The 27190-nt window shown below is 40.4% G+C and overlaps 1 protein-coding gene across 2 annotated transcripts in view; it reads left to right on the forward strand.

The window, feature by feature from the left end:
• The window catches only part of col2a1b (collagen, type II, alpha 1b), a 43806-nt gene that overhangs the window by 3506 nt on the left and 13110 nt on the right, over nucleotides 1-27190 (forward strand). For both annotated transcript variants that reach the window (XM_070902715.1, XM_070902716.1), the window contains 33 exons: nucleotides 1462-1478; nucleotides 1940-1972; nucleotides 3145-3177; nucleotides 3407-3460; nucleotides 4816-4917; nucleotides 5728-5805; nucleotides 8026-8070; nucleotides 9372-9425; nucleotides 11035-11088; nucleotides 11886-11939; nucleotides 12486-12539; nucleotides 12643-12696; nucleotides 12971-13015; nucleotides 13108-13161; nucleotides 13474-13518; nucleotides 13695-13748; nucleotides 16664-16762; nucleotides 16904-16948; nucleotides 17191-17289; nucleotides 17461-17514; nucleotides 17893-18000; nucleotides 18367-18420; nucleotides 20115-20213; nucleotides 21027-21080; nucleotides 22160-22258; nucleotides 22584-22637; nucleotides 23056-23109; nucleotides 23478-23531; nucleotides 23727-23780; nucleotides 24361-24405; nucleotides 24492-24590; nucleotides 26904-27011; nucleotides 27119-27172. In XM_070902715.1, coding sequence (XP_070758816.1) covers nucleotides 1462-1478; nucleotides 1940-1972; nucleotides 3145-3177; nucleotides 3407-3460; nucleotides 4816-4917; nucleotides 5728-5805; nucleotides 8026-8070; nucleotides 9372-9425; nucleotides 11035-11088; nucleotides 11886-11939; nucleotides 12486-12539; nucleotides 12643-12696; nucleotides 12971-13015; nucleotides 13108-13161; nucleotides 13474-13518; nucleotides 13695-13748; nucleotides 16664-16762; nucleotides 16904-16948; nucleotides 17191-17289; nucleotides 17461-17514; nucleotides 17893-18000; nucleotides 18367-18420; nucleotides 20115-20213; nucleotides 21027-21080; nucleotides 22160-22258; nucleotides 22584-22637; nucleotides 23056-23109; nucleotides 23478-23531; nucleotides 23727-23780; nucleotides 24361-24405; nucleotides 24492-24590; nucleotides 26904-27011; nucleotides 27119-27172 — 2063 coding nt within the window. The remainder of the gene's footprint in view (nucleotides 1-1461; nucleotides 1479-1939; nucleotides 1973-3144; nucleotides 3178-3406; nucleotides 3461-4815; nucleotides 4918-5727; nucleotides 5806-8025; nucleotides 8071-9371; nucleotides 9426-11034; nucleotides 11089-11885; nucleotides 11940-12485; nucleotides 12540-12642; nucleotides 12697-12970; nucleotides 13016-13107; nucleotides 13162-13473; nucleotides 13519-13694; nucleotides 13749-16663; nucleotides 16763-16903; nucleotides 16949-17190; nucleotides 17290-17460; nucleotides 17515-17892; nucleotides 18001-18366; nucleotides 18421-20114; nucleotides 20214-21026; nucleotides 21081-22159; nucleotides 22259-22583; nucleotides 22638-23055; nucleotides 23110-23477; nucleotides 23532-23726; nucleotides 23781-24360; nucleotides 24406-24491; nucleotides 24591-26903; nucleotides 27012-27118; nucleotides 27173-27190) is intronic.

A 27190-nucleotide genomic window follows, 5' to 3' on the forward strand; every position in this document is an offset into this window, starting at 1 on the left:
GAGAAAATGACTTGATTTTGGTATAAATCAAAGGTTGGCCAGGTGCAGTTTAACCTCTCTCTCTTTAATGTATTAAATCAGGACTGCACTATATGTCGACATTTGATTTGAATACAGTTTTCTGTCCCCAAAGCAAACAAATGATAAGAAATAATCGGCAACAGTGACACATCTGACCAGATTTCAGCTAAATGCTACCTCAACGTCATTTTTCCATAGCTGGCTCACCTTGGCCCCATCTTGTTTGAATACTCTCTCCTTCCCTGAGTATCATGAAAACATGTGGGAGTCATTAAGGAAATACCTCAGTCAAGCAGACACGGCCTCGCATTTCTACTCTATATCCCTCTCTGAGGATTTCTGCAGATCTGATGGCAAGAAAAACTGTGACGCTCTATTGAGACTTTCTGAAGGAGCAATTCACCACGTTTGAAACTGCCAGTGCCTCCTGATAAACAAGGACCTTGTTGGTCAGCTTTGGAAATATAAACAAAGTCAGTTGAGGAGCATGAGTGAAATCAGAAGTGTCACTGTTTGCAATGCATGCTTGTGGATTAAAATGCTTTGTAAAAATACTGATCTTCCATTCACAGCAAAATTAAGTGCTTATAAGACATATGTAACATGTACAGCACCATTTTAAGTCATCAACCACCTACAAATAGGGTTGGCTATCAAACCTCAATAATTTGTCATACTGACTGAAATATGTCCAGACCACCGACTATCAAGTACTAATCTTGCTTACTTACTTTTTTGATCCGATAGTTCCTGATTTAAATCAAAATTCTGATGATTTTAGACTATTTTATGGAGGCAAATGTCTTGTGCAGCTATTTGTATTTTGACAACATTTAACGTTTGAGAAGTTTGGCTTCTTTTTTAAAATGAAAATAGTGTTTTGTAGAAAAACATTGTTTTAATCTCTATGAGAAAGGTATCAATAAATGTACTGTTTTGGTATCAGTATTTAAAAGTAGGTGTATCTACACTAGCATTGAATTTGACTTCTCTACAATATCCAGCCCTACCTAAAGAAATATGCAAACTCATCATTAATCAATAATGCAACTTAACAATGCTTATTAGAAATGCTTTGAAATATAAAAATGGCACACATCAGATTTAATGTTCTGAGAGATTTACACAGGCTATTCCAGTCCTTTTGCTTTCCATCACTCCCTTTTACCTGCAGCTTCTTTGCTTCTGCTTTGAGCTTTTAAGATGGTGATTCAACCAACACTTTTTCAATCCTGATGGGCTCTTTGGGTACCACGAATATTATTTGGTGGTGGTCTTCAGAGTAGTTTAATTTAGGAAACTTCAATTGGCCATCAGCGTGTGCAGTATAGACTCTGGGTTTCTGTGAAATACTGTATAACCCTCATGGACTGTTTGTGTGGAATCTATTCGCTAACTGTGATCTGTTTCTCTCCTCTCATCCGCTTGACCACATAACAGGTGTACCTGGTGCTAAGGTGAGACAATGTAGGATATTAAGATGCTTTGAGTGTGTGTGGATATGTCTGCTGTATGTGATCATGGTGCTGTGTGTGTGTGTGTGTGTGTGTGTGTGAAATTAAGCTCTCCAGGACCTGCAATTAAATGTGTATCTATCCCAGACTGGTATCAGTGCTGCAGGACCTGTACTTTATGGATTTAGATGAAACTTTGATGTGAAAAATCTTTGCCAGGTGGATGGTAGTTATTTCCTCCTCGACACTGTGAGCCATATTTATGTGCCTAATGATAACTGAAGGGGATACTTATTGACAACATTTTGCTGTTGACCAATTTCCTCAAAAGTGCTTTCAGATGGTCTGTTAGGGGCAGGATGATAAAATGTTAGTGAGAAAAGACAAATAACTGAAAACATATTTATAATCTTTTTGTTGTTCTAATCCCAATGCTTTTTTATGTTTTATCTTTTCAACATCAGGGTCAGAAAGGTGAACCCGGAGACATTACCGATGTAAGTTGACACCACACTGCAAAAAAAGTTTCCTTTGAAAATGTTCATTTGTAAAATATTTTGAAACACTTACAACCCCTTATTGGTAGCCAGTGGTGCAGGAAATATTCAGATACTTTACTTAAGTAAAGCAATATTAGCAATACTGTACACCATTACAAGTAAAAGTCCTGCATTGAAAATTACACTTAAGTAAAAGTATTATTAGCAAAATGTACTTAAAGTATCAAAAGCAAAAGTACTTATTCCAAACAATGGACCCTGTGTCATTCTATTAAATATATAATTAGATTATTACTACTGATGCATTAATGTGTAAGTAGCATGTTACTGTTAATTTGAACTATTTTAAATACTGTTACACACACCAGCACATCATATTTTATAAGCTCATCATATGTTCTGTATGTAAAATCTCAAGCTGCAAAGTACCCAGTAACGAAAGCTGTCAAATAAATGTAGTGGAGTAGAAGTGTCAAGTAGTACTGATGTACAATACTTAGTTAGTAAATTAGTAAATGTACTTAGTTACTTTCCACCATTGTTGGTAGAATATTATCTCTGGCTGTGGACGTGTGCAATAATAGTTTTTAATAATTAGAGAAATAAGTCAAATAACTTAAATGTAACCTCCAGGCTAAGAGAGAAAGAAGGAGTGAGTCAGAGAGAGAGGAGGGAGGTCTGTTAGCCCACTCATCAGGGAGACAGCCGAGCACAATAAGGCCTCCATACAATCCTCCATAAAGATCCTCAGAGAGAAACAGAGAGAGAGTAAACTCCCTCCTCCTGCTGCTGCTGCTGCTGCAGTGCTGCACCTGGAAATGCTTTACCCCTCCGAGGGAATACAAGTTCATGGCAGGAAATAAGAAGGCATTGTTTATTGTTTATTCTCATAATGCTTTGCCCGAAGAGATTAGCAATTAACAAGCCAGCTTTGATGGGAGAATGATAATGCCCCCCGAGTGCAAGGAGACCTAAACCTCACGTGTGCAAATACATCTGGTAAATGTAAGCTTTAGTAGTGGGCCTGTAAATAAAGAGTATTCACTTTGTGCACTCCAACATGCCTTCATGTGCTACATTTACATAACTATTAAATGTTAAAGGTGACATCATATAAAAGATAACTGACATCTTATCTTTGCTCCATTTTCTTCCCTTCGCTTGCCCAGGTTGTAGGACCAAGAGGACCAAGTGGCCCAATGGTATGCACCAATTTCTGCATTTCCTTTGTTCTTTGAGAGCCTTTACAAATTGATTTATGTACAGAGAATTCCAGAAAGAAAGAGACTGCATTCAGAGTAACTACATAGGTATTAAATTTGATTGCCAGTTGCAGTGACAGGAAATGGAAACTGATCTGACATAACAGTAGCAGAGCTCCCAAGCTGTTTCCTGAAGTTACTGACTACTTCTCTGTCTCCCGTTCACCAGGGCCCATCAGGAGAGCAAGGACCCCGTGGAGCAAGAGGAGATAAAGGAGAGAAGGTCAGTTTGAGAAAAAAATATTTTCATTTTCACGCCAAAAACTAGAACACACCACGCAGTATGTCCTATTGAACCTGATAGCTTTAGGTCTTTGGGGTGGGGGTAAGGTGGGTGGATGGGGTCTCTGCTATAGCTTGCAGGTTTGCAGAATGGTAGCCTTTCATTGAGCCGCTCAGTCTAAGCCGTCATGTGTCGTTTCCATTAGGCCGTGTGGTCTGCTAAGGTCTGGGTTGTTTAACAGATGTGGGCCTGTCAGAGACTCGTAGTGTGAACCTCTGCTTCTCTCTGAGGCCTCAGTCAGTCAGTGTGGGAAATCAGTGTCGCCGCATGGGCCAGGCTTTGATCACTGCATTAATGGAACAACACTTGGATGTGATAATGGCTGCAGGCGAGGAGTTTATGTCGTGTAGACATCTTGTTTATGCAGATTTAAGCACAAGGTGGATTTAGTTTTGGCTAGCAGAGGTTACGCAGCCTGTTAGCTGTTCAACACATTCTTTGTTCAGGATCCCCTTCAGGGTAATTTGTCACTACATGCACAGAGGTATGCCAGGTAACCTGATTTAGTCTGATAAATCATCAGCATGCTCTGCAACCTCTAAGATCTGTATTGTGTTTTGAATTGCATATTTGGCAAAGGTGTAAGTATTAAAGCTCTTCTTTTAACCTTTAAACAGTTTGGTTCAGTTCAACAAGCCAAAAACCAGCCGGTCAGGTGCAGTCGAGTTCCCTCATGTAGACTGTCAGTGCAGTTTGGAGAAGGCTCAACTGAGCATTAGGCTTCTGTCAACAGTATCTGACAAATGTAGTCCAGCGGCGCATCGTCTGCCAGCAGCTGTGTAATGATTTATCCAAAGTACCACCGAGCTCAAATATTGGCACAAAGGCCTGAAATTAATCATTGGTGACTTGTAACGATTATTATCTAACACTTTCCTGTACACATATATGCTTAGAAAGCCCATAGCATTTGACTTGATGTGTTCATAGTTAATTAAAACATTAAAACAGATGATTTTCACTGATAAATGTCATATATGTGGATATGTAACCTGCATTCACATTTCATATAAAATCGGTGTTCTTAGTTGTCAAAAAGCACATTGCAGATAGAAAAATATAATAAATATATCGTTTTTTGTACTATTTTCTCACATTTTATGGAGCAAATGATATACAGATCAGAGTTATTCTTAAGAGGTTGCATCATTTGGTCATTTCAGTTTACAAATAAGAATCAGAACATTTGGTATGAGCCACTGCAAATGACAAGTACACACTACGACCTAACTTCAGGTCACATTCTTCTCCTTTTAATAGCTTTTATTTATTTTAATATTTTCTATCTATTCCAGGGAAGCACTGGTCCCCGCGGCAGAGATGGTGAGCCTGGCACCCCCGGAAACCCCGGCCCCCCTGGACCTCCAGGACCTAATGGACCCCCTGGCCTTGGTGGAGTAAGTATCCCATGACAAGTAGGGGGTTAGCATTCACTGCAGACACAGGAAGCTGACAGGTTGAACACTGATGCAAGGCCAAGAATGGCTTCACTCTGACTGGGTGGAATAAGCAGAGAGAATGGTCAAAAGGAGGAAGGAAAGAATCCAAGAGCACAAAAGATGTGGGAAATTGCTGGCGCTGGGGGGAGGCAGAGAGACAACAGCAAGTAGATATAGAGAGAGAGAATAGATCAAATGCCTCTCATTCTTTGTAGGAGAAAAGGGAGGGAGGAGGTGGATTGAGGGGAGGGGAGGTGGAAGGGCAGGAGGCAGTATGATAGACTTGGAGAGGGGAAGGGAAGGAGCTTTTTTAGGGGGTTGGGGGGGAAACAAGGAGACTCTTTGTGAAGGCGAGAGAGATGAAAACTGTTCACATGCCCTCTGTCTCTCCTCTGTCTGCATCAGGATTCACATAATGAGCTCTGCTGCTGACAATCTATTAAAAGCTGATCCTCTCTCCTGCCAAAATGACACAGCATCCTCCAAACTCGGCACATCAGTGACAACACATTTGGCTTCCAAGATGAATACTTGGATTTTGCGTCACAGGCGCTGAAACATCGCCAAAACTCACTTTTAAAGCAATTTGAAGCATTCCTTTTAGTCTATTCCAACCAGATGTGTTACCCTGCATTCAGTGTGACACCTCCTCTTTTCAATTCAGCAGATGACCTCGAAAGCTTTTCACTGAGGTGTCACAAATGTAGACCTAAACAATCTTTGTTTATCTTGAAATCTTAATGCTCTCCTTTCTTTTGCCTTTTCCAGAACTTTGCTGCTCAGATGGCCGGTGGTTTTGACGAGAAGGCTGGCGGTGCACAGATGGGTGTGATGCAAGGACCAATGGTGAGCGAGCGATGATGAGGCCTGCTGCCACTTCCATGTTCTTCTTCTTTTTTTTTTTTTTACAGTCGGCTGGTTATGAATCTGCTTGGATGCTCCAGTGTTGGAGGGGTCAGGAGCAAGGAGAAATTATTAGGCAGACTGTTTTTCCACCTGAAGACCCGGATCTGCCTTTCTGTAGTGTCTTTGAATGAAACTCTACCCTTCCCAACCAGTTCCAGTGGTGTTTCTTTGTGGCTGATCCTGCACTTTTACCGTTCTGGAGGGGCACAAACATCTTCCTTACAAGAACCACAGACGCATCACATGGTTATCAAATATGAAAACTACAAGATGGACACATCATCATCATCATCATCATCGTTCTTCACCAGGAGAGGAGATACCCATGTAGGATTTAAAATAATCAAGGATGGGAAACAAGGAAGACTAATGATTCAAGACTAATCCCAGCGATTTGTAGCATCACCTATGCTTTTTCCCCCTCCTTTGTTTATGTTTTTGGGAAAAAATTAAGAAAAAAAAAGTGAGCGCTCTCCCCCAGTGTTGGAGAAAAGAAAGTTCTGTGTCCTGATGGAAAATAAACGCCTCACATGGAGTACAGAAGGGTCATTTTATAAATTGAGGAAACAGCCATTGATCGCCATTATATATTTCAAGCCCATGAAAAACCACTGCTGCCATCGGTTAGCTGGCATGGCAGCTTGCCTGAGATGGAGTGAGGAGCACACTGGGAGCTATTTTGGTTTAGAGAGCTTGGCAGTGTCTCAACCCAGCAGAGGTTTGTGACGCCAGGGGGGAGGTGGGGGCGGCTGGAGTCGATCAGCTCCCCGCAGTTAGCAGCAGTCTGTGTGGCTTCACTCCCACTGACTGTCCTTCCACATGTCTGTCTGAGAGCTCGCCACAATACTGGGTCCTTTTTGAAGCCAGCCCACGTTTACTTTGGCCTGCAGTGAAAGAACAGACTGAACCGATGTCAAGCTTATAACCCCTCATACACCTACTCAGAACCCCAAACTCATATCCGTGCACCTACATACCAAACACTCAAACAACGCTCTTACAGAAACGTATGCACACACACACGTCACAGCACACATGTCCCTCAAACACACATTCGAAAGTCCTGACGATATAGAGCCCCATTGATAAGTTTATACCCACTGTGGTGAAGGCTTCCCACACCCACTGAAAGGTGACTTTCATTGGCTTCTGAGGACCACTGTGCCGTGCTGTGACGTTTTCTTTGGCTGCCTCCCTGATTTTTAAAGCATAACCATGATGCTAAAATGTGGGTTTATAAAAGCAAGCCTACTGAAAGGAATATGTTTTCATCCAAGAGGAAAGCTGTCACAACTAATTTGAATCAAGGCTTTTTTTTTCCCCCTGAAGAACTTTAAAACTTTATCGACACTCTTACGGTCCCATCGTTCCTTGTACAGCTGATTTTCTCTGTGTATGTGTGTGTGCGTGTGTGTGTGTAAGATAAAGAGGCAGACAGAGAAAGCAAAAAGCAACGGGGATTTGGCTCATCACCTCCACAGAATGTGATTTTCTCTCGCTGAGCAGTGATGCGTGAAGTTGAAGTAGAAATTACTTTGGCGTGTGACTCCAACCAGAAGCTCTCGCGGAGCAGATTAAGATTCAGTCCGAGAGAAGAACTCTCACCTCCTGTTTTGAAGCCTGAAACATCTTAGGGATGAAAAAATATCTCTCAAAACCAAACAGCTGAGTATTATGTTGTTTTTCATTCCATGTCAAAGCGTATGAAGTCATGCAGAGTTCAAACACTCCTCTGAAGAGTACAGCACTACCACTGGTGACCTTTGAACTATAGAAACACACAGCAGGTGGGAAAAAGAGCTGAGAGAAGAAGAAGGGGGGAGTCTGACAGTGAAAAGAGAAGGATTGAGAGCAAGAGAAAGTCTAAATGCCGCTGAGGAATTTCAAACGATTTATGGATTTGACAAGTAGAGCCGTTGAGTTTTGTGTAGCTTTAGGCCAAAGCAGGTGATTTTTTTTTATTTTTATAGCTTCTGACAGAATTCAAGTGGACAAAAACTAGTCCTTTCCCCTTAACGCCCACACTCAAAATGTAAAAGAAAATAATTGTGCAGTAGTGTGTTTTATGTGTTTGTGTAGCTTAACCGGTGTGTATTATAAGGCTGTGATTATATGTCCTTGGTCTGACATTGTGTCTCTTCTCTCTTTTCTTCCCCTCAGGGCCCTATGGGTCCCAGAGGACCACCTGGCCCCACCGGATCACCTGTAAGTACCTCCTGCATGCCCCACAAGCCGGGCGCACCTGTCGACAAGATCCTGTGTTCGGTCACAGACAGGATACTCGTGGCTAAATCTCATAATTGATCTTCGGCTTGATGCCGCGTACATATGCCACATTGTCTACAGACTGTATTTAGTGACAATAATGACCCCAAAATGACCAGTGACTTTGCAATCTCCAAGGCTGACAGATAAATGTTTACGCACAGCCCCCTTTTAACTGCGAGTGTGTGCTGTTTCAAGAGGAAGGTGGCACAAGGAGAATACTTTGGTCTCACAGCTGCAGGCTCCGGGGCTTTTTCCTATGCCATAACCCGGGCATACTGCAGAACACCTGACAATTTACCTTTCACAGAGCCTGCTGGGCTTACACCTCCTGGCACACACACACACACACACACACACACACACACACGCACACACACACACACACACACACACACACACACACACACACACACACACACACATACATACATACAAACAAACAAACCCCGCCTTCTTCTGCTCTTTCCCGCAACCAAGCTCAACCTGTAGCCCGTTCAGCCCTCCCAGCCTCCTGAGTAAAGCTATTAAGTTGTAGGCAACGCCAGCTAACTTGCCTCAACTTGATGCTTTAATCACCCTGAGCCCACATTCAGAGAGACGTATTTTCCCCTTGGATACCTTTGACTGCTTTTAGATAGGATTCACACAGGGTCGACTTTCTCAGAAGGAATTACATGGCACTTCTAGGGAAGTAGTGTGATTTTGAGTAGCTGCAGTTTGTAATGTAGACAGACACAGAGATATAGTGTACTACAAAGGCGTAGTTTTGTAATAGTTGTCCATAACCAGTTACATAAGTTACATTACCAGTGTATGTAAGTGTTGTCACACAATAACAGTTTCCATTACGAGTAAGATTTATGGCTGCAACTAATGATTTATTTTTATTATCAGTTGCTCTGATGGTCTATAAAATATCAGAAACTAATAAAAATGCCCATCATGATTTCCTACAGCTTAAGATAACATATTCAAATTACAGTACAAAACCCAAAGATTTTGATTTTACTATCATAGAAGATGAAGAAAAACCACAAATAATAATAGTATTTTCGCTTAAACAAATGACTTAAATGGTAATTCACTTATCAAAATAGTTGTTTAATATTCATCTGTCTATAAACTAATTGATTAATAGACTATTTGTTTAAGCTCTAGAAAGATTGCAGTAATTGTATTCTAATTTAGCCTAAGAAAGTGTCTTCTCAAACAGCCTGTCTCCTCTTTCTTCATCCCAGGGCCCACAAGGTTTCCAAGGCAACCCAGGAGAGGCTGGTGAGCCCGGACAATCTGTAAGTATCCCACAGAGAACTAATCCTTCTCCCAGTCCACGCTACGTGGTTTATTATAAATATTTGCTCTATCGCTTATAAACCTTCTCTCCTTTTTTATCTTCTTCTTTTCTTTTTCAACTTGCTAGTTTCTCACAACAGTGAGGCACAACTAGACTATAAAACCATGTTATATACATTCCTCACTTCTTCACTTCATCCGCTGCTCCTTCACTGTAGCTGTACTACATTTCCATAAACGTTTTCTGACACTTTCTAACCTTTCATTGCTCACCACTTGCTTCTGTATGCGTCCCTATTTGACCAGCCAACATTTACAGTGTCTCCCACCTAAAATCTCTCTCTCACAATTTTCTTTACCCATCTTCTCACTGACAGCTTCCAGTGTTTGTTGTATCTCTCCTGCCCCGTTATATTTCTGTTCCCTACCTCTCAAATAACCTCTCTCAGACAGAAGACCCTACCCCTTTCCAATCGTTTCCATTTTCTGTTCTTCTTACAAATCCCACTTTTAGTTTTCTCCCTCCTTGCTGCCCTAGCTCTGCCCCCTCTCTACCCTCACTTACCCCTCCTGTAGTTTCCACCCTGACTTACCCCGAACGAAATTTCCAGAGATCAGACTACCCGCCCTCCCCTGTCCTTCCCGCTCCCTCAGCAGGTAGACAATGCAGGGTCTCCTCGCTGCTGTGTTAATCTGCTCCTGTGGAGTTCAGATGTGCAGCCTCAGAGGTGCCTCCTCTTTTAAAAGTGTTCCAGCACATCATTATATGAGATTAAAATCAAGCCTCCTTTCAGAAAATATCTTGACAGTTGTAGAAAGGTCACAGTGTTGGCCAAGTGTTTGTGAAGACCAGAGATAATTTTAGCCTTTGAAATCACAAAGATTTTTAACGCTGGTGTTTTCCATCAGAGCAGAAAACATATTAATATAACATCCCTTCTGTTGTTGCAGGTCAGTTTTTTATTCAACATTAGCAATTAGCAAAAGCTTTTTTGTCTCTAGTTCGTTGCTAAGTCAAGACAGACTAACACAGAGAAAAAGTGAGAGAAAGGTCATTTAGATGGAAAAATAGTGACAGAACCAAAAGACATCACCACGCATGAAAAGCTGAGACAGAAACTGGCAGACAGAAAGAGAGAAAGATGAAAACATCTGAACTTCGTACAAAGGATTTTGGACAAGGATATTGAAGTATTTGTTCCATCTTTTCGGCCTAATCTTGCCTACAAATCAAGCTGATTCTGATCTCTTCTCATTGAAAAATACTGTCATCGAGAATCGTAATATTGCCATCATTGTTTAGGAGGGTAATTCCTTTTATGTGCTTTTATACAAAGAGAAACTCCCATTAATTATAAAGCAATGTGTTTCAGATCAGCAAGATATCATTTTGATTGATGTGAGCCATAACTGCCAAAACAGCTTTTGATTAATGTAGTAATAAACACATAACACTGACTTATACAGTTCAAATGGTAATTACAGTGTATGTGGTTCATTTGGCATCTGTGGAAGAGAACACAGACCCAGAGTCTGTGTGATGTTGCCCTCTGTTGGTTATGAATGGAAACTGTGTCTCACCTTTGCTTGTTTTCGCCTCACTAATAGGGCCCCATGGGTCCCCGTGGCCCCCCTGGACCTTCTGGAAAACCTGGAGATGATGTAAGTGTGTCTGTCACTACTTTATAAAACTTAAAAAATTATAATATAATTATAAGACTGATACATGAAGTGAAGTTTAGTTAGTATCCTCCACCTATTCTGGGTTTACTCTGTAAAATATCTGTCTCTGTTGACCCCATGACACATAATGTTTACATGACACATTTCTTATTTGTTTTATGGTATTATTATAGTGTAAATCACAGTGGCTCCATTATAAATTGCTTTTATGTGTCTCTGTTTACTCCTCATGTTGAATTTTTACAAACTCAACTATTCTAGTTTACTGCTCAGCATCTTGTCGGTCTTTCAGAGCCATATCTACAGGGTCTGATATTTTTTAGTTTGGTATTATTACTGCTATACTTCCATAGAAAATGCGTGGTTTAAAAAAATACTGTCTATACTGTTTCACAAATCAACAGCCCATGGACTTTGCAATTCTAGTTAAGCTAACACAGCAGCTATGACAGTACTATGAGACATTACTGCCATACATTAAGACTCCTACCATATTCAATTATATATTGCTTACCAGACTGTAACAGTCAGTCAGAGATAGAAACAACCTGACAAGTTACTAGTGTCTTTAGCAGTTGTTGTGACCCAACACATCAAAATGTAATTTCCATTTTTAGCCACATGATGGCAGCTTAATTGACATATCACAATGTGTCCACTAGGAGTGCTCACTCTCACATCAACTACATCAAATATACAGTATTTTAATAGTAATTTATGAATTCACACATTTTTAAGAAAACATTTACATAACTGTTCCTCTGTTTCTGTTTTAGGGCGAGGCTGGCAAACCTGGCAAATCAGGTGAGCGTGGACCTTCTGGACCTCAGGTGAGATTTCTCTGACACTCTGACTCACTGTGGGGAGTCTTACTTTATATACTATAGATAATATATTGAGAGAAATTAGTTTCTAATACAAGCTCACAGGTTGAAACAGATTCGTGGCCTATAAATACACTAATTGAAAAGGGTATACTCTAATGGACTTCACATCCAGTTATAATGATGCTGTCACTTCAGAAGAACATAATGAACTCAAATCTCCAGTGTGTTTTTACATTTCACTTCACATTGATTATACAGTAAAGCAGCTCTCACCATAGCTTACGGTAATGATGGATTACTGTACAGAGCATTTCTGAGTGTTCAAATCTGTAAAATTACTTTAATACTGTGAGTTTCAAATGGAGTCATTTATGATCTCAAGACGAGAATCAGACCATTTTTTGTTTGGATTTCAATAGATAAAACTCCCAATGGTTCCCAACCAGAGGAGGAAATCTTGATAGCAACATTATTTTAAACTCTCAGCTTCATCTTCTTTCTCTCTACTGTATATTTATCTCCTGCATCATCTCTCCTCTTGCATCAAAGGGAGCTCGTGGATTCCCAGGAACTCCTGGCCTGCCTGGCATCAAGGGACACAGAGTGAGTGTGTTTGTTGTCTATTAATGATTTCCAGGAAAATTAGGTGGTTATTTGCGTTCTTATTGCAATATTTTCCTAACTGTCTCTCTGCTCTTTCATTTAGGGTTATCCAGGTCTTGATGGTTCAAAGGGAGAGACTGGAGCTGTTGGGTCTAAGGTAGGATTTTATTCTGTGTGAACCTGCTGTGTTCCAGTTAATTACGGCACCACTTCACTGTTTGTTTATGTCTCTCTGTGTTGACTGTGGTGACCCAAAATATCAGTAACAAATCAGTATGACGTGATTTTTCACTGATAGTTAATTGGCGAATATTCCATCAAATGTAAACTGTATATAGACTCCAGGAAGAGTAGTTCAAATGAACCATTGACTGTCTTTATTTACGGTTTTCTTGCCATACTAACAGCTAAATATATGTTCCCATCTTCAGGGTGAGGCTGGTGCTCCCGGAGAGAATGGCGCTCCTGGACCGATGGTGAGTAATTCTGGAAATCACAACAACACGTGAAAAAAAAAAAATTATAATGGTAAACTGATTGTTTCTTGTCCTCTTCCTAACCCACACAGGGACCTCGCGGTTTGCCTGGTGAGAGAGGCCGTCCTGGACCCAGTGGAGCTGCTGTGAGTGTCATCTTTCTATCTAAAACTTAACACCTGATTCACAACACATGGATTAGATGTTTCACTTTGCTTTATTAGTGTCTACTACAGAGTTGCAATGTACTGTAATTCAAAGGTGTGTCTCTTGATGGCTCTTGGTAATAATTGCACTGTAATTCAGAGGAGTTAACCTCAGCTTATCAGGTGTAATCTCTTACTGCTCTGCACCAGTTTCTTGATTTGAATAGTTTGTGAAAAGTAGTTCCATTATTAATCAAAAAATGAGGACCAAAGATTTTGATGCCACGTGTTGATAATGTATTGTTTATTCAGGGAGCACGTGGAAATGATGGTTTGCCCGGTCCTGCTGGTCCCCCAGTAAGTATAATTTTTTTAATCATTTAGTTTGAGTTGATTTAGTAAGAAATACTGTGTGTGAAATCCATCCCCACTTCTCCACACACAACCCCCTCTGCAATAAGACAGTAGTCTCTACACCTGTACACCTGGATGTGTGAAACAGCTGAGCTGACAGACTGCCTTTTCCTCTGTAGGGTCCCGTCGGTCCTTCTGGAGCTCCAGGCTTCCCTGGCTCTCCTGGTTCAAAGGTAAGTCAAAAGTTACCTAAAATAGTACCCCAACTTCCTCTTCATCTTCACCTTTGTTGTGTTTATTCTGTGAGTGAGAGTGAGTAATTTTGTCTGTCCCTTCCTTTCTATGAGAAAACTAGTCAGCATAATTGAACTTCCGCCCCCTCTTACTTTGGACTTTTCTCTACAAAAACAAAAAGATGTATATGGATATAACCGGTGCAAAAACGTGGGTTTTGTGATTTCTGTGTAGTTAGAATGAGATATTCTTGAATCAAAACAAGAAGTTTCAGAAAATGGCGGCACACAGCTCAGGGAGGATGTAGTGGGGACAAGTTGAAATGCTTTAGTGAAATTGGAGACGGCTGCTCTGTATTGAAAAGTGCTTTCAGCCTCCATCTGTGTGGAAAATTAGGGAGGAGGGGGTTTAAAAGTGTTATTCTCCCTCTCCCACTCCCTCCGACTGTCTTTTTCTTCTTTTCTCTCTCTGCTTTGCATCTGATTTATTCCTCCTGCACAGCAGACAGGCTCAGCTCTGTGCTCGAGGGCCCAGCGCTGGTGGTTTTGCTTTCTTTTCTCGAGCCCCTTGATAGCTTGGGAAATCTTTCAGGAATTACAAGTGGAGTGTCGCTTTACAAAACCCAGGAGTTTCCCTTGAAGTAATCAAGGCAAACTAGGCTCAAGATGTGAAAATGTGTGTCTGTGTGTGTGTTTATATATCGTATCAAATTACTTCCATAAACATTTGATGTTTGTCTGTAGGAGAGTCTGTGGACCTGTGTGTGGATGTGTGTTTTGGTGCGACTTTATAATATTCTAGGAAGTGTCCCATGGCGAGGAATGTTAAAAATCTCATGTTACGTTATTGTGCTGTACCTTCAGGAGCTCATGAAATGCAGCCCCGTTTTAGTCTTTTCCTCTTTGAGCCGTATGAGCAAAGCTTTGCAGTTCAAACTGAGCCAAGACTAACACAATAAAAAGCTAGACAGACAGAAACAACACAATTAACTGAACCTCAACTGTATAAACCGAGCTCCTGAGCTAAAAAGATCTAATTGAGACAAGACAGCCAAGCTATCACCTCTAAGATGCTGAGAATTTTATAACTTTGGCAGATGTTCCTCCTTTTGTCCCGCTTTTCACTTTAGTTACAGAGCCAGTCAAATATTGGCCTCGACAGTGAGCTTAGGGAAAAGAAAAATTCAACACACTATTTTCTCTGATACTTACAAACTCTATTATGTCATGGTATTGAGTCTGCAAAGTCTACAGACCTGCACCAATAGCAAAGGAATTCCATTCACCAACATGCTGAAAAAGCTGAACACCAGTGTGGTAAAATCTCTGGCTAGCGTCCATAGTTCCTGTGAATGGTGGCCCAGGTCCTATTTTTATCCTGAACCAGGAGGTCTGCAAAACGTTATGCACCTGGCTTTGGATAGCACACTTTGTAACAGCAGTGAAAATACAGTCACTAGATGATTTTGTTCATTCAAATGCTATAAGCTTTAAACTCTCATTTCAGTGGTGGTTTGTTTTCTGTTTGAGCCTGATAATGTGTGTGTCTATTAATTCATTTTAGTCAGCCAACTCAGATTTATTGTGTGTAAATAGTCTCATCACTTAGTGAATCGGACCTAAACCCAGCTTTTCATCTGATATTCATCAGCAGGCTAAAATGCAGATAATTATCAACTTGCAAGTTAAAATCATCATTTCTTATTATGAAATGCAGCAGATGACAAAACATTAGAGGTTGGCAATGAGTGCAGCAGCATAAAACATAGAACAGCACAATTTATATGTAATTAGTGTATGAAGAATAATAAACAAGATGTCACATAAATACTTTAATTTGAGTTGAAAAATGTCTCTGAATATGAAGTGTGTGAAGAAAATGATTATGTGGCTGTTCATATTATGTATGAGAAGAGCCATGTAGTTTCCCATCAAGCCACTATTACAGGGGAATAATTATGTGAATAAATGGCCTGTGTGCAAGACAACAGCTACAAGGAGAAACATGCCACAAAACCAATTCAGCCCACAACTCATAATAATAATAATCAAACATATTTAATCACTATGTCAACTAACAGCATGACAGTTTCACAATGCACAACCAAAATATAAATGAGCTCAGACACCACAAGGAATAAACTCACTATTAATTCCAAATAACGCAAGATCAGAAATCAGCAGCCAGCAGCAGAAGTCGAGCAATGATCTGCAGCCATAAGCACGCAAACTCTGACGAAACAGAGCCAGCAGACATCCACTCCTGACTTGCTGTACAATGTCAGCAGAAACAGCAAATAACGTTACTTAGCAGAGTTGCAGCGTCCCCAAGCCGTCAAAACTAATTTTCAGGTAACACCGGTGTTTTGTCCAAGTTTGTTTCCCTGTCGATATGTGTTTCCCCTTACCTTAACCTGCTTGAAGTGGCATTTGATGCAGATAGCAAATGTGAGGATGTTGAATAAAGTCGTGGTCGCAACAGGAAGCAATGTCTTGTCTCAGTAGTTTGTATTTCCCCATTATAGATCCTGGATCTTACTAAGAACTTTGTTATTTGCAGTATGAAAGACATTTTCATATTTTATGATATTGACACCCTTGCAGCGCACTACTTTCTGTTTTTATCAGATGAGTGCCTCTTTCATGTTTTACGCATTTGTTTTTAAAATAGTGATTTTCAAGTTATTTAGCTGTTTTCTTACTTAATTTTTAACAGAAAAAGCTAATCGCTTGAAATACATATTTGCAATGCCTTAGTGTGTTTCTACTTTTATGGTTGTGTTTTGTATCTTACCAGATTTAACTGTTGCATGTTTGAGTTCTGGTCGAATCTCATCTCCTCTTCTTTCCTAATACATGGCCCATTGGCTAAGAGTCTAAATCTAAATCTCTCTTCTTTCTGTGTTGCTAACCAGGGAGAAGCTGGTCCTACTGGTGCTCGCGGACCTGAGGGTGCTCAGGGACCCCGTGGAGAGTCTGGCACTCCTGGATCACCCGGACCGTCTGGCGCTTCTGTAAGTGATGTATTGTAATTAATTGTAATTGTAATTAAAATTGTAGATTAGAGCAATCATTCACACAGGACAATAACTGAATCAGGGCCAGTTTGTGATTACTGCTGTGCATTCACTTGCTTTGTCTCTTTTTCTCTACAGGGAAACCCTGGTACTGATGGTATCCCCGGATCCAAAGGATCAGCTGTAAGTTTAAAACTCTTATTTGTCTGTATTTCAAACTGCCACCTTACTATTGTAAGTGCAGGTGATGACTTTGTAGTTCGTAGTAGCCACTCTTTTATACCAGCTTAGCAACAATGGGCCAGTGTCTTCTTATTTACATTCAGCAAAGGAGAATTCACTTTGAAAGTTACACTGAAATGTTATTCGCTTAAGATTCAGATGGATGATTGAGTGACGTCATGTATTTCTATCTTTCTCTGTAGGGTGCTCCTGGTATCGCTGGTGCCCCTGGTTTCCCTGGACCTCGTGGGCCTCCCGGGCCTCAGGGAGCAACTGGACCTCTTGGGCCAAAAGGAACATCTGTATGTGCTCATTGAGTCATTCATTAACCAGAGTTGTGTTGCTTGGAAACCTTTTAGGTCCAAGTTTATTACCAGTTGCAATGTATATTTGCTGTTCATTTCATGCTCCAAATAACAACAACCTGTCTTTCTGTTTGTCTGTCTCTCTGTCTATCTGTTACTATTGTTTAGGGAGACCCCGGTATTCCAGGGTTCAAGGGAGAGGCTGGACCCAAAGGAGAAATTGTGAGTTTTCTTTTCTTTTCTTTGACTTGTCCCTGTATTCCCTAATTGTTCACCTATTCAACTAAATCCAAACATTGATATCTACTGTGAACATAGTGTCTAGCCAAATAATAAACGTGGATAATCTCTTCTAAGATCAAGTAAATTTGAAATCAGCAAAATCTAGATACTTCAAATTATCTGAGTGTATGCAGTACTTCTGAAGGTTTCTCATGTAGTCTGAGAAATACAAAACATATGAACCCAAAGTAATGAGCTTCTTTTCCTGGTGATGAAACAGTTTTCCTCAGTCAATAGTTGCATGTGCAATCGTTACAATAGTTCATTTATATTTAATTTCTTTCTTCCTGTGATAACATGTTCTGATGTGTTCTCCAGGGACCAGTTGGTCTTCAGGGAGCTCCTGGCCCACTAGGAGAAGAGGGCAAGAGAGGACCCAGGGGTGAGTCTGGTGCTGCTGGACCACTCGGACCTCCTGGAGAGAGAGTGAGTACCATCAAATGGCTTGAAAACAATTATTTTACAGCCTGGCAACATTGTCTTTATTTGTAGATTCGTAGATCAAAGGTTGTCAAATATGTATATGTTACAGATCTTTTAATATACACATGTGATAACATTTTGTCCCACAAACTTAGTATTTAAAAGTTCTCATTGCTGTTGAATCAGTGATGATTTAGAGTGTATATTGCACATTTGGAGATAATATTGGTTAGAGTATAAGTAATTCAATCAAATTCAACTTTTCCTCATTTTGTTGGTCACCACCTGGGACCACCAGTGACATTCAGTGACTTAAATATTGTTGTTATATTGATCATAATCTGTTTTTTGTGTGTGTTTTCTGTGTAGGGAGCCCCCGGTAACCGTGGTTTCCCCGGTCAAGACGGTCTGGCTGGTCCCAAGGTGAGTATCACCACATTTACACTCTTTCCTGAGAAATGGTTTTATTATTGCTGTAGGAACAGAAAATCTGCACTGAAAGAGAAAATGAACATGGATGCTTTCAGAGGACACAGATCTGACAGAGGAAGGAAGAGATAAGGAAATGTATGCAGCTGATGCGTCAATAGTCACGGGTGTAAATCTGTGAAACTGCCAATTAACGTATTCCATCTGTTGCATATTGCATTTGGAAATTGCTCTTAACAATGACCAATATTCTCACTGGGTTTCTGTTTGTTTTTGACTGCTGCAGTGAGAAAATAACATTTCTAAATCACCTAATCACAATGTTACTGTACTGTAGATATTGTAGGATTTGTACTGCTTAGAAATTACACCACCATGAATTGTAATTCAATTTCACTCAGTTTGACCTTCAAATCCAACCACGGAAAGATAAGGTTCTCCTATTCTAGTAACTATAGTGTTATCAGAATAAATCTGCCGCACATAAGTGTAAGTCTCTGCAGAGAGTCAGCACTCTTTGGGCTTCAAATGAATCCACTTCCACACAACTTAAGGCCCTAAGGATGGTGTGCAGAATCGGGTGGGACTTTTCTTTTGTCTGTTGCAGTTGATCCAGTGAATGTGACTAACCCACCATTTTCACAGAAACTGAGCAAAATGCCCCTGAAACTGAATATTTCCACCTTTAGGCTGCCTCCTCACATCCGCTCTCTAGAATAAAAGTCATAAAGCTCAAACTTTGATTAATCTATAACCAAAATTGTTATTTTTATGTGTTTGATCAATGCAAAACATTTATACTTGTTTTGTTGTTGGTTATAATGTCAACAACATAGAACAAATGTCTTTCAGAGGCATTTAATTTGTAAAGACAAACACCAAAGGTTTCTCATTTTCATAGCTGTAGCTTTAATTGATCTGTGTACAGATATTTAGCATTTAAAAGCGCAAAACTGAGTTGGAGTTCTGTCTTTTAGCTATATCTATCTTATGGGAATTACTAAAGAGCACGAGTCATTATTCATATCTGACCACGCTGTGGTCAGGTCAAATGAAAAAATAAGTGAATGAAGCACTTAACATCATTTGGCAAAAGATTCACTGAGCCTTTGTTTGACTCTTTAATTTCTCACCTCATCAACTCATAGTAATTCTTAAATCAAGCGAAACGGCAGAAAGTGGCGTACTGTTTTGATATTGTGTATTTGATGAGGCGTGTAATAAGTGAAGTGCCTCTTCAAGGTTCACACTGAAATCAGATCAGCACCCTCACTGACGAGTTAATGAAGTACATAATAAATCATATTTCCAGGGAAAAGAGTGAAATTCATCCTGTTTCTTCATCACTTCATCTGAAGCTCATCCACAGGCAGCAGTGATGCATGTACCTCCACCAGGTGGCCACAAGATGGCAGCATAGCTCAAAAACCCATCATGCACTAGTGACCTACATGTCCCATATTGGCAAAGCCAGCAACTCATTTAACATTATCTTCCCCGCACAATTTCATTTATACCAAGATGAATCTGTCAGACTTTAATCTTCTCATCTCCAGCAGGTCAATGAAACTCTTCACACTGTTAAAAAGGAAACTTATTTCCCCTGGGGTTTGAGAATTGAAGTGTCGCCCTCCTTAGTGATTAACTGAGTGACCGACCCCTGTTTTATCTTCTCTCTCCTCGCACAGGGAGCCCCTGGTGAGCGTGGACCCTCTGGTGCCAGTGGTCCCAAGGGTGCCAATGGTGACCCCGGCCGTCCTGGAGAGTCTGGTCTGCCTGGTGCCAGAGTAAGCACTCTTATCTATAATACCACAGTTCTGAATGCTGGTGACATATAGAAATGTGCTTTAAAACACACAGAAATAAGGAAAGAATCAGTTATTTTTTGATTGATTCCAATGTATCTTTGCATTTTACATAGACTAATGGCTTTATTACCTTGTGTAATTATTATATAGGTCATTGTCAATACAATACATACAATGTCAGATCTCATTAGAAGATTGTACGCTGTTATTGAGGATAATACGTTTGTGGTAATATTTAACAAATTATTATCTAGCTGAAGATCTGGGCCAGTCCTCATTGTTGTTGTATTTTAATTTGCAGCTGACCACACTGTTGCTGACCTGTGAAAACCATGTGCCTCCAAAAAGTCAATTTTTCATGAGTGCAAGGCTGTTTCAAGAAAAGCAATGCATTTGTTGTAGATGGGTTTTTCAATGGTTAATAAAGTAAGAAAATGTTCTCAACTTATAAAGGAACACTTAAAGAGGTGTTCCATTGATTTAGTTGCTGAGATAACCCTGAGATTTATACAGAAGACATTATACAGCTGTTTTCACAAGGTGTGTAGTACTCCTCATGAGGAATAAACTGACCTTCATGTGTAAAATCAGTGGAGTTACCCTTTAAAATTCACAGTCACCAATTTTTGGAGATACCTGGTTTTCAAAACAAGTGGTTGTTAATATTTGTGTAAAAAAGCACCTCTTTAGAGGTGTAAATTCAGTTTCCCATAGTGCCATATGTTCCCACCTTTCCTGCTTAGAGATGTGTGATGACTCATCTGGATTTCGGCTGTGTTTCTTCTTTCACAGGGTCTGACTGGACGCCCCGGTGACGCTGGTCCTCAAGGCAAAGTTGGACCCTCTGTAAGTGCACTTTTTTCCTGTTGTAATGTGGTTATCGTGTCTTCAACAAATTGCACAGCATGTATCCTCACTCCGCATGAGGGGCTTGTGTGTGTGTGTGTGTTATTTTTTATATCAAATGTGGAACAAGCAGGAAGAGATTTTAATTTTAACAAATATGCCCTCATCACATAATGACTCATAAGTGGTTTCATCAAATTGAACTGCTGTAGATTTATCCACCCATTATCCACCAGGCTCATCCCCAGTGATGTTTGTGTTTCAAATAGACTTTTAACGATGACAAAGTCTCACACACTGTAGCTTGACAGGCTCTGTTGTTTTCGGTCTAATCCATTTTCTTAACTGAAAGACCTATGAAAGTGTTAACACCAAAACTCTCTTACTGAAACCTCCTTAAACTGAATTATTTCCTCCTCTTGTTAGTGCAAACCCACATTGTTTGGTAAACTTCAAACACTTGTGAAAAGTAGTGCTGCACTATAATTACACATTTTTGCCTATTTTAATGTTTTTATGTTGGCTATAATACACTAATTATAGACGTTTTCTGTTCAGGGACGATGTTTCATTCAAGCATTATGGTTTACTGACAGATTAAGCAGTTGTTTCATGTTTTGACAGACTGACTAAAAGACTGGCGTAGTTATTTCTTCGTTTCCTGAGTTTCCTAGTTTACCCATGAGGTGTTTATTCATTTATTTAAGAGCAATGAAAATTTCAACTGTTGCATATCCTTTGGCCATCCTGGATCTCTCAGTTAGACGCCACTACAATTCTGACCAGATCCTCTGAGCAATTACTCCTCTCCATTTCACATCACCAGTCAAAATCCAAGTGTGATTTAGCATTCACCAATTTTCCATTTCTCACAAATGTTGGAACAGTTTACCCGACTAATTTTTTACAACTGCTTTTTACTTTTCATATATGTTATCAGGACTACATGACTGCTTATACTGTGTACTTCTTAGATTATCGATTTGTTTTTTGAATTTCCTCTGTAAAGCATTTTGGTCATCATTTGCAGTTTTTAATTGTGCTCTATAAATAAATTAAACTTGACTTAAATTGACTAGGGAGCTGCTGGTGAGGACGGCCGCCCAGGACCCCCCGGCCCACAGGGAGCCCGTGGACAGCCTGGTGTCATGGGATTCCCCGGACCCAAAGGAGCAACTGTGAGTAATTATATAAAAAAAAATTTAATATGAATGCGTTCACCAAGCTAAAGACGTTATCTATATATGAAAAAATGTTTCAGCATAATGTATTTTGGGCCAATAGAACTTGTTTTGTTGTCTTTGTTGTTTTATTTGTCCTCTCTAAAAATAAGTCCTTGAATCAAGAATAGAAACTGCGCACGTTCACCTGGAGTACTGCGGACTAATTTCATGACATTTGATGTGCACCATCACATGCATCCTCTCTGCTCTCAAAATAGATGCTGGAAAATCTGCCGCGGCCCTCTGACTAACCGCTGCATTTTGTTTCTTTTGTGATTAGGGTGAGGGTGGCAAGTCTGGTGAGAAAGGACTGGGTGGAGCTCCTGGTCTGAGAGTAAGTAATCCACCGTTCACAGTTATTCGTTATGTTTGGGCTCTTTAGCCGATATCACCATGTTTCCATTTCGTGACATTTTAAAATCACCTGAAAGGATTGATACAATTAAAAGGAAACACTATTTAAAAACTATTTAAAAAAAATACGTTAATAAGTTGCTGCTGAGGTAGCATAGACTGTGTTTTCAGACTCTGAAAGTTCATGATTATTATAAGGTTGAAAGTATTAAACAGATTAAATTTAACCTTTTTTCAGTACCTTGTTTTGTAATCTCTGGCTTCTGTGACTCAGCATTGATCTACTGTTATTTCTGTAGTTCAGCCTCCACATGAGAAGCTCAATTATAGCTATCAGATGTCTATCTAGTTAATAGCATCACCTTTGGCTTACTCCCTCTCTTCCTTCCTCTCCTCAGGGTCTGCCTGGCAAAGATGGAGAAACCGGCCCTGCTGGACCCCCCGGCCCTTCCGTACGTATCTCCATCTCCCCCATCCAACTCCATATAGCTTCAACACTGATATTATCTTCCCCTTTTCTCAGTCTGCACTTAGAAGCAAACCCTCGGTATCTCCATTTCCCAGAAAAAATAAGTCCTTGACACAAATGTCTGGACATCACTGACTCACAGACTTTTGTCTCGTTTTGAAATTTGAGTTTCAGTGGGCCTGTTTAACCTGAAATGATCCCTATGTTGTTTAGTGATATCAGAGTTGCATAAATTGCAAATGTAGCAACATTTTCCCTCCATCTTAAACATCAAAGTCATGTGTTAAATTCCTGACATTTAGTTTTTGATAGAAGTTGATCGTGATTGTGGATTATGAATTTTCTGTTTAGGGCCCTGCTGGAGAGAGAGGAGAGCAAGGACAGCCTGGTCCCTCAGGTTTCCAGGTGAGACTGTCTGCTCAAACCTTTACCTTGAGATGCCTGTTAAAGTTTATGTATGAAAGCAGCTGTGTCTCTAATTGTAAGTGTGATAGTAACCTACATGTGCTGATTTATTGCTGTACATGATTTTGTTTTAATTTTTGTTCCTTTCTGACTCTGTGTTTCTTTACATCATTTCTGTGTGTCTCCTCTGCTCAGGGTCTACCTGGACCTCCTGGCCCCCCTGGTGAGGGAGGCAAACCTGGAGATCAGGTGAGTACACTTTTTTTGGTGAAATATAGCTTTTAAAGTCACATAAACTGAGTGGAAACACTAGCATTGCTCTGTCAAAGAGATCCTAAAAGGATCACTGGAGGATTACTGACAGCATTAGTATTTTTGTACTTAACTGTTGACAGGGCATTGCTGTAAAAGGACAGGTCACAAGTTACCCTTTAGAAATAAAGGTTAAATCTGTGTCCTAAAACAATGAACTCTCAGGATACCTGCAATGTTGTTCCGTACTGTAAAAGCGTCTTGCTATTAAATAGCCGTTATTTATTTTCACAGTCATCTTACCGTTCATATAATTTCTATAATTCACAGTATCACTGTGAATGGAAAAGTGTAGCATTGAGATGTTGTTAACCAGGTCCATGTTCTCTTTAATATAAGTTTTTATACTTAATACACCCTGTAAATATCTTGCTCTCACTAATAGTTCTGACTGAGCTTGGCCACTGCTGTAACCCAACCTAAACTAAATCTATCAGTAGTGTTAGTAGTTCTAGTTGTAGTAGTTCCTCTTTTCAAACATACTTGCCTTAATTGCTGATCCTGCGTGTCTTTTCAGGGAGTTCCTGGAGAGGCAGGAGCTGCTGGTGCTACTGGACCCAGAGTAAGTTGACAGTCAGTATTTCACTTCACTACTGTTTGACTGATTGTCAGACATGCCGCTGATTGTCGCTGTGTCACTGTCACCAGGGGGAGCGCGGTTTCCCCGGAGAGAGAGGAGCTGCCGGCTCTCAGGGTCTGCAGGGACCTCGAGGTCTGCCTGGAACTCCTGGAACTGACGGACCCAAGGTGAGTCCAATATTTGGTCTAAAACCAAGAAGAGACAGATTTTCGCCTGAGCTGTACTCACTCCACTGGCAAATATGCTTCTGTGGTACTACTGCCAGTTTTCTGATACGTTCTTATCACATACAGCAGCAGCAACACATTAATGTGAGCATGAGATTAAATAATTATCACCTCAGGTGTTTGTGAGTTGAGCTGCATTGACAACATTCAGTTTTTCCCCCCATAAATTGTTTATTGGAGGTGGTTAACCCCCCAGATCTTGACACATCTCATGATCAGTTTAGTTAGTAGGTGACAGTCTAATGGCAGCCTGCGTGGCATTTGCTTTATGTAATAGCACCTCTACTCAGTTTTCCTGAAGGTAGACGTCGTATTTTATAAAAGTGTATTAATTTTGGGGTGCCCTGGTGGCAGCGGATGCCAACCCTGTTCAGGGGTCACAGGATAAATCTGAGGGGTCACAGGATGATTAGGTGGAGACCAGAGAAATATATTTCTGCTACGTAAAGTTACGTTTAGTTTTTCAGCCTTACATCAAGGCACATTGTGAATTATTGAAAACTTACCACTCTTATGTTGAACTGGTCACAACCAGTGGACATATGCAGCATGTGACAAGTAGACATTGCAAGCCACTGTCCTAGGGGTTAGGGCGCCGACCATGAACTAAAATGTCCCCGGATCGATTCTGGCCGGGGAACTCTGCTGCATGTCGCTCCCCATCTCTCATTTCCTGTCATCTCTCTACTGTTCAAATCCCTGATAAAGGTACACAAATGCTCCCCAAAATACTATAAAGAAAGGGTGTCTTTTTTCTCTCAATTGTTTTAATAAGGAAATAATGATAGACATACATATATAAGTGAACATATATACCCAGTCATATATATATATAAACCTGCACAGTCATACATACAGTATGTAAATGTTTTTATTTGTGGAGACAGTCTTTTTTTCAGGCGAGGTGACTCGCCTCCCTTAAAAACACTGTAGAAACCCTGTATATTTATCATTTGAATAGAGGACTGCATTATTACCATAATATGGATAAAAGACTCTTTGCCTGCATTCAATTCCTACATTTAATTAATTCATTTAAAATGTATGTATCTTAAAGACAAATAAGATCTTCTCTACATTCCCAAACAACTGGTATCGCAGCGTATTTCCAATCAAGCTTCAGTAGACAGTCACTTGCTTATCAGCCTTCAACAATTCCAGCCACTGCAGTATTTTTTAACAACAGTAGAAGAAGAGCTCAAAGCGGCTGCAGTTCTCACTTCTGGTTTGTTATCTGGTCAGATTTTAATCCCAGTTCACGGGTTTTCTTCCCTTAAGGTCAGACAGGAGCGGATAGAGAGGATGAGGATTATAGAGCTGACATGAGTGTGAGTGGGATGGTGATGGAGCAGACAGTTTGTGGAGGGTGAAGCTTGATTCTGAGGAAGATGCCGAACGATTTATCGCAAGAAATAAATTGTACATAAGCCCCCTTCGGTAAAAATACAGTTTGAATGTATTCGCGAGCCAATGTGGAGGCTGTGCGAGCCCTGTGGTTACAGCTTAATGACTGCAGATAGGCAGCAGAGTTGGTGTTTTGTGCGTGTGATCTCCAGTCTGAGGCTGCAGTAGAAAGCGCTGCTGATAAGCCTGACAACGTTTGACCAGGAGTGGGCCCAGTGGAGCCACTTAAAGAAAAAAAATCAAACTCTGCATTTCTCCTTCATTATCTTGGCTTTGATATGTGGAATTTACATTTTGTTATGATAAAACTCCATTTCTACATAAAAAACAGATTTAAAGGTGCACCTACAATCAAAAGGAACATGTGGAAGTAGAGATATTTTTTATGTCTAACATGATCGACTAATTGTTTTTTTCTTGAATTAATTAGATTTGGTCAGTAAAAATTTTATTTTAATCCAGCAAGGCCAATAATACTGAACCTTTCGGCGCGTTACAGTCCTTTTATTCAGTCTTTGAATCCTCTGAACCTTGAACAGAATGCACTGAGACAGAGATGATCGTGGGTCTCTTTTGTCTTCTGACTCTGTGACAGCTGCACTTTTATGTTTCTGACACATGTACAAATAAACACAAAGTCTTGACAAAAGCATGACAATAGAACATACTCACAAAAGTCTCGGCTGTGGATAAGAACTGCTGTGTTTCGACAGAGAGTGTGGCACCTTCACACGTCTGCAGCAGGTGCTTATACACGGTTATTCAGTATACAATGACCCTGTCTGTTTTTCTAGACCCAGTTGCTGGCCCTACATAACATCCTCTTCATTTATTTCTGCTCCATGATAGGGAGCCATTGGACCTGCTGGTGCCTCCGGAGCTCAGGGACCCCCCGGCCTGCAGGGTATGCCTGGAGAGAGAGGATCTGCTGGTATTCCTGGACCCAAAGGAGACAGAGTAAGCCATGCTCGGAACAAAGTGTTAATATTTATACTCATGTAGAAGTTTTATGCCTATACCCCTGTCAGGTGACTGACTGTATTTATTTTTTTTTATCCCCATAGGGTGACCTTGGAGAGAAAGGACCTGAAGGTGCTTCTGGTAAAGACGGTGCTAGAGTGAGTGATTGTCATCCA

Source organism: Enoplosus armatus, chromosome 3 (genome assembly GCF_043641665.1).
Source record: "Enoplosus armatus isolate fEnoArm2 chromosome 3, fEnoArm2.hap1, whole genome shotgun sequence".
NCBI classification, from domain to species: domain Eukaryota; kingdom Metazoa; phylum Chordata; class Actinopteri; order Centrarchiformes; family Enoplosidae; genus Enoplosus; species Enoplosus armatus.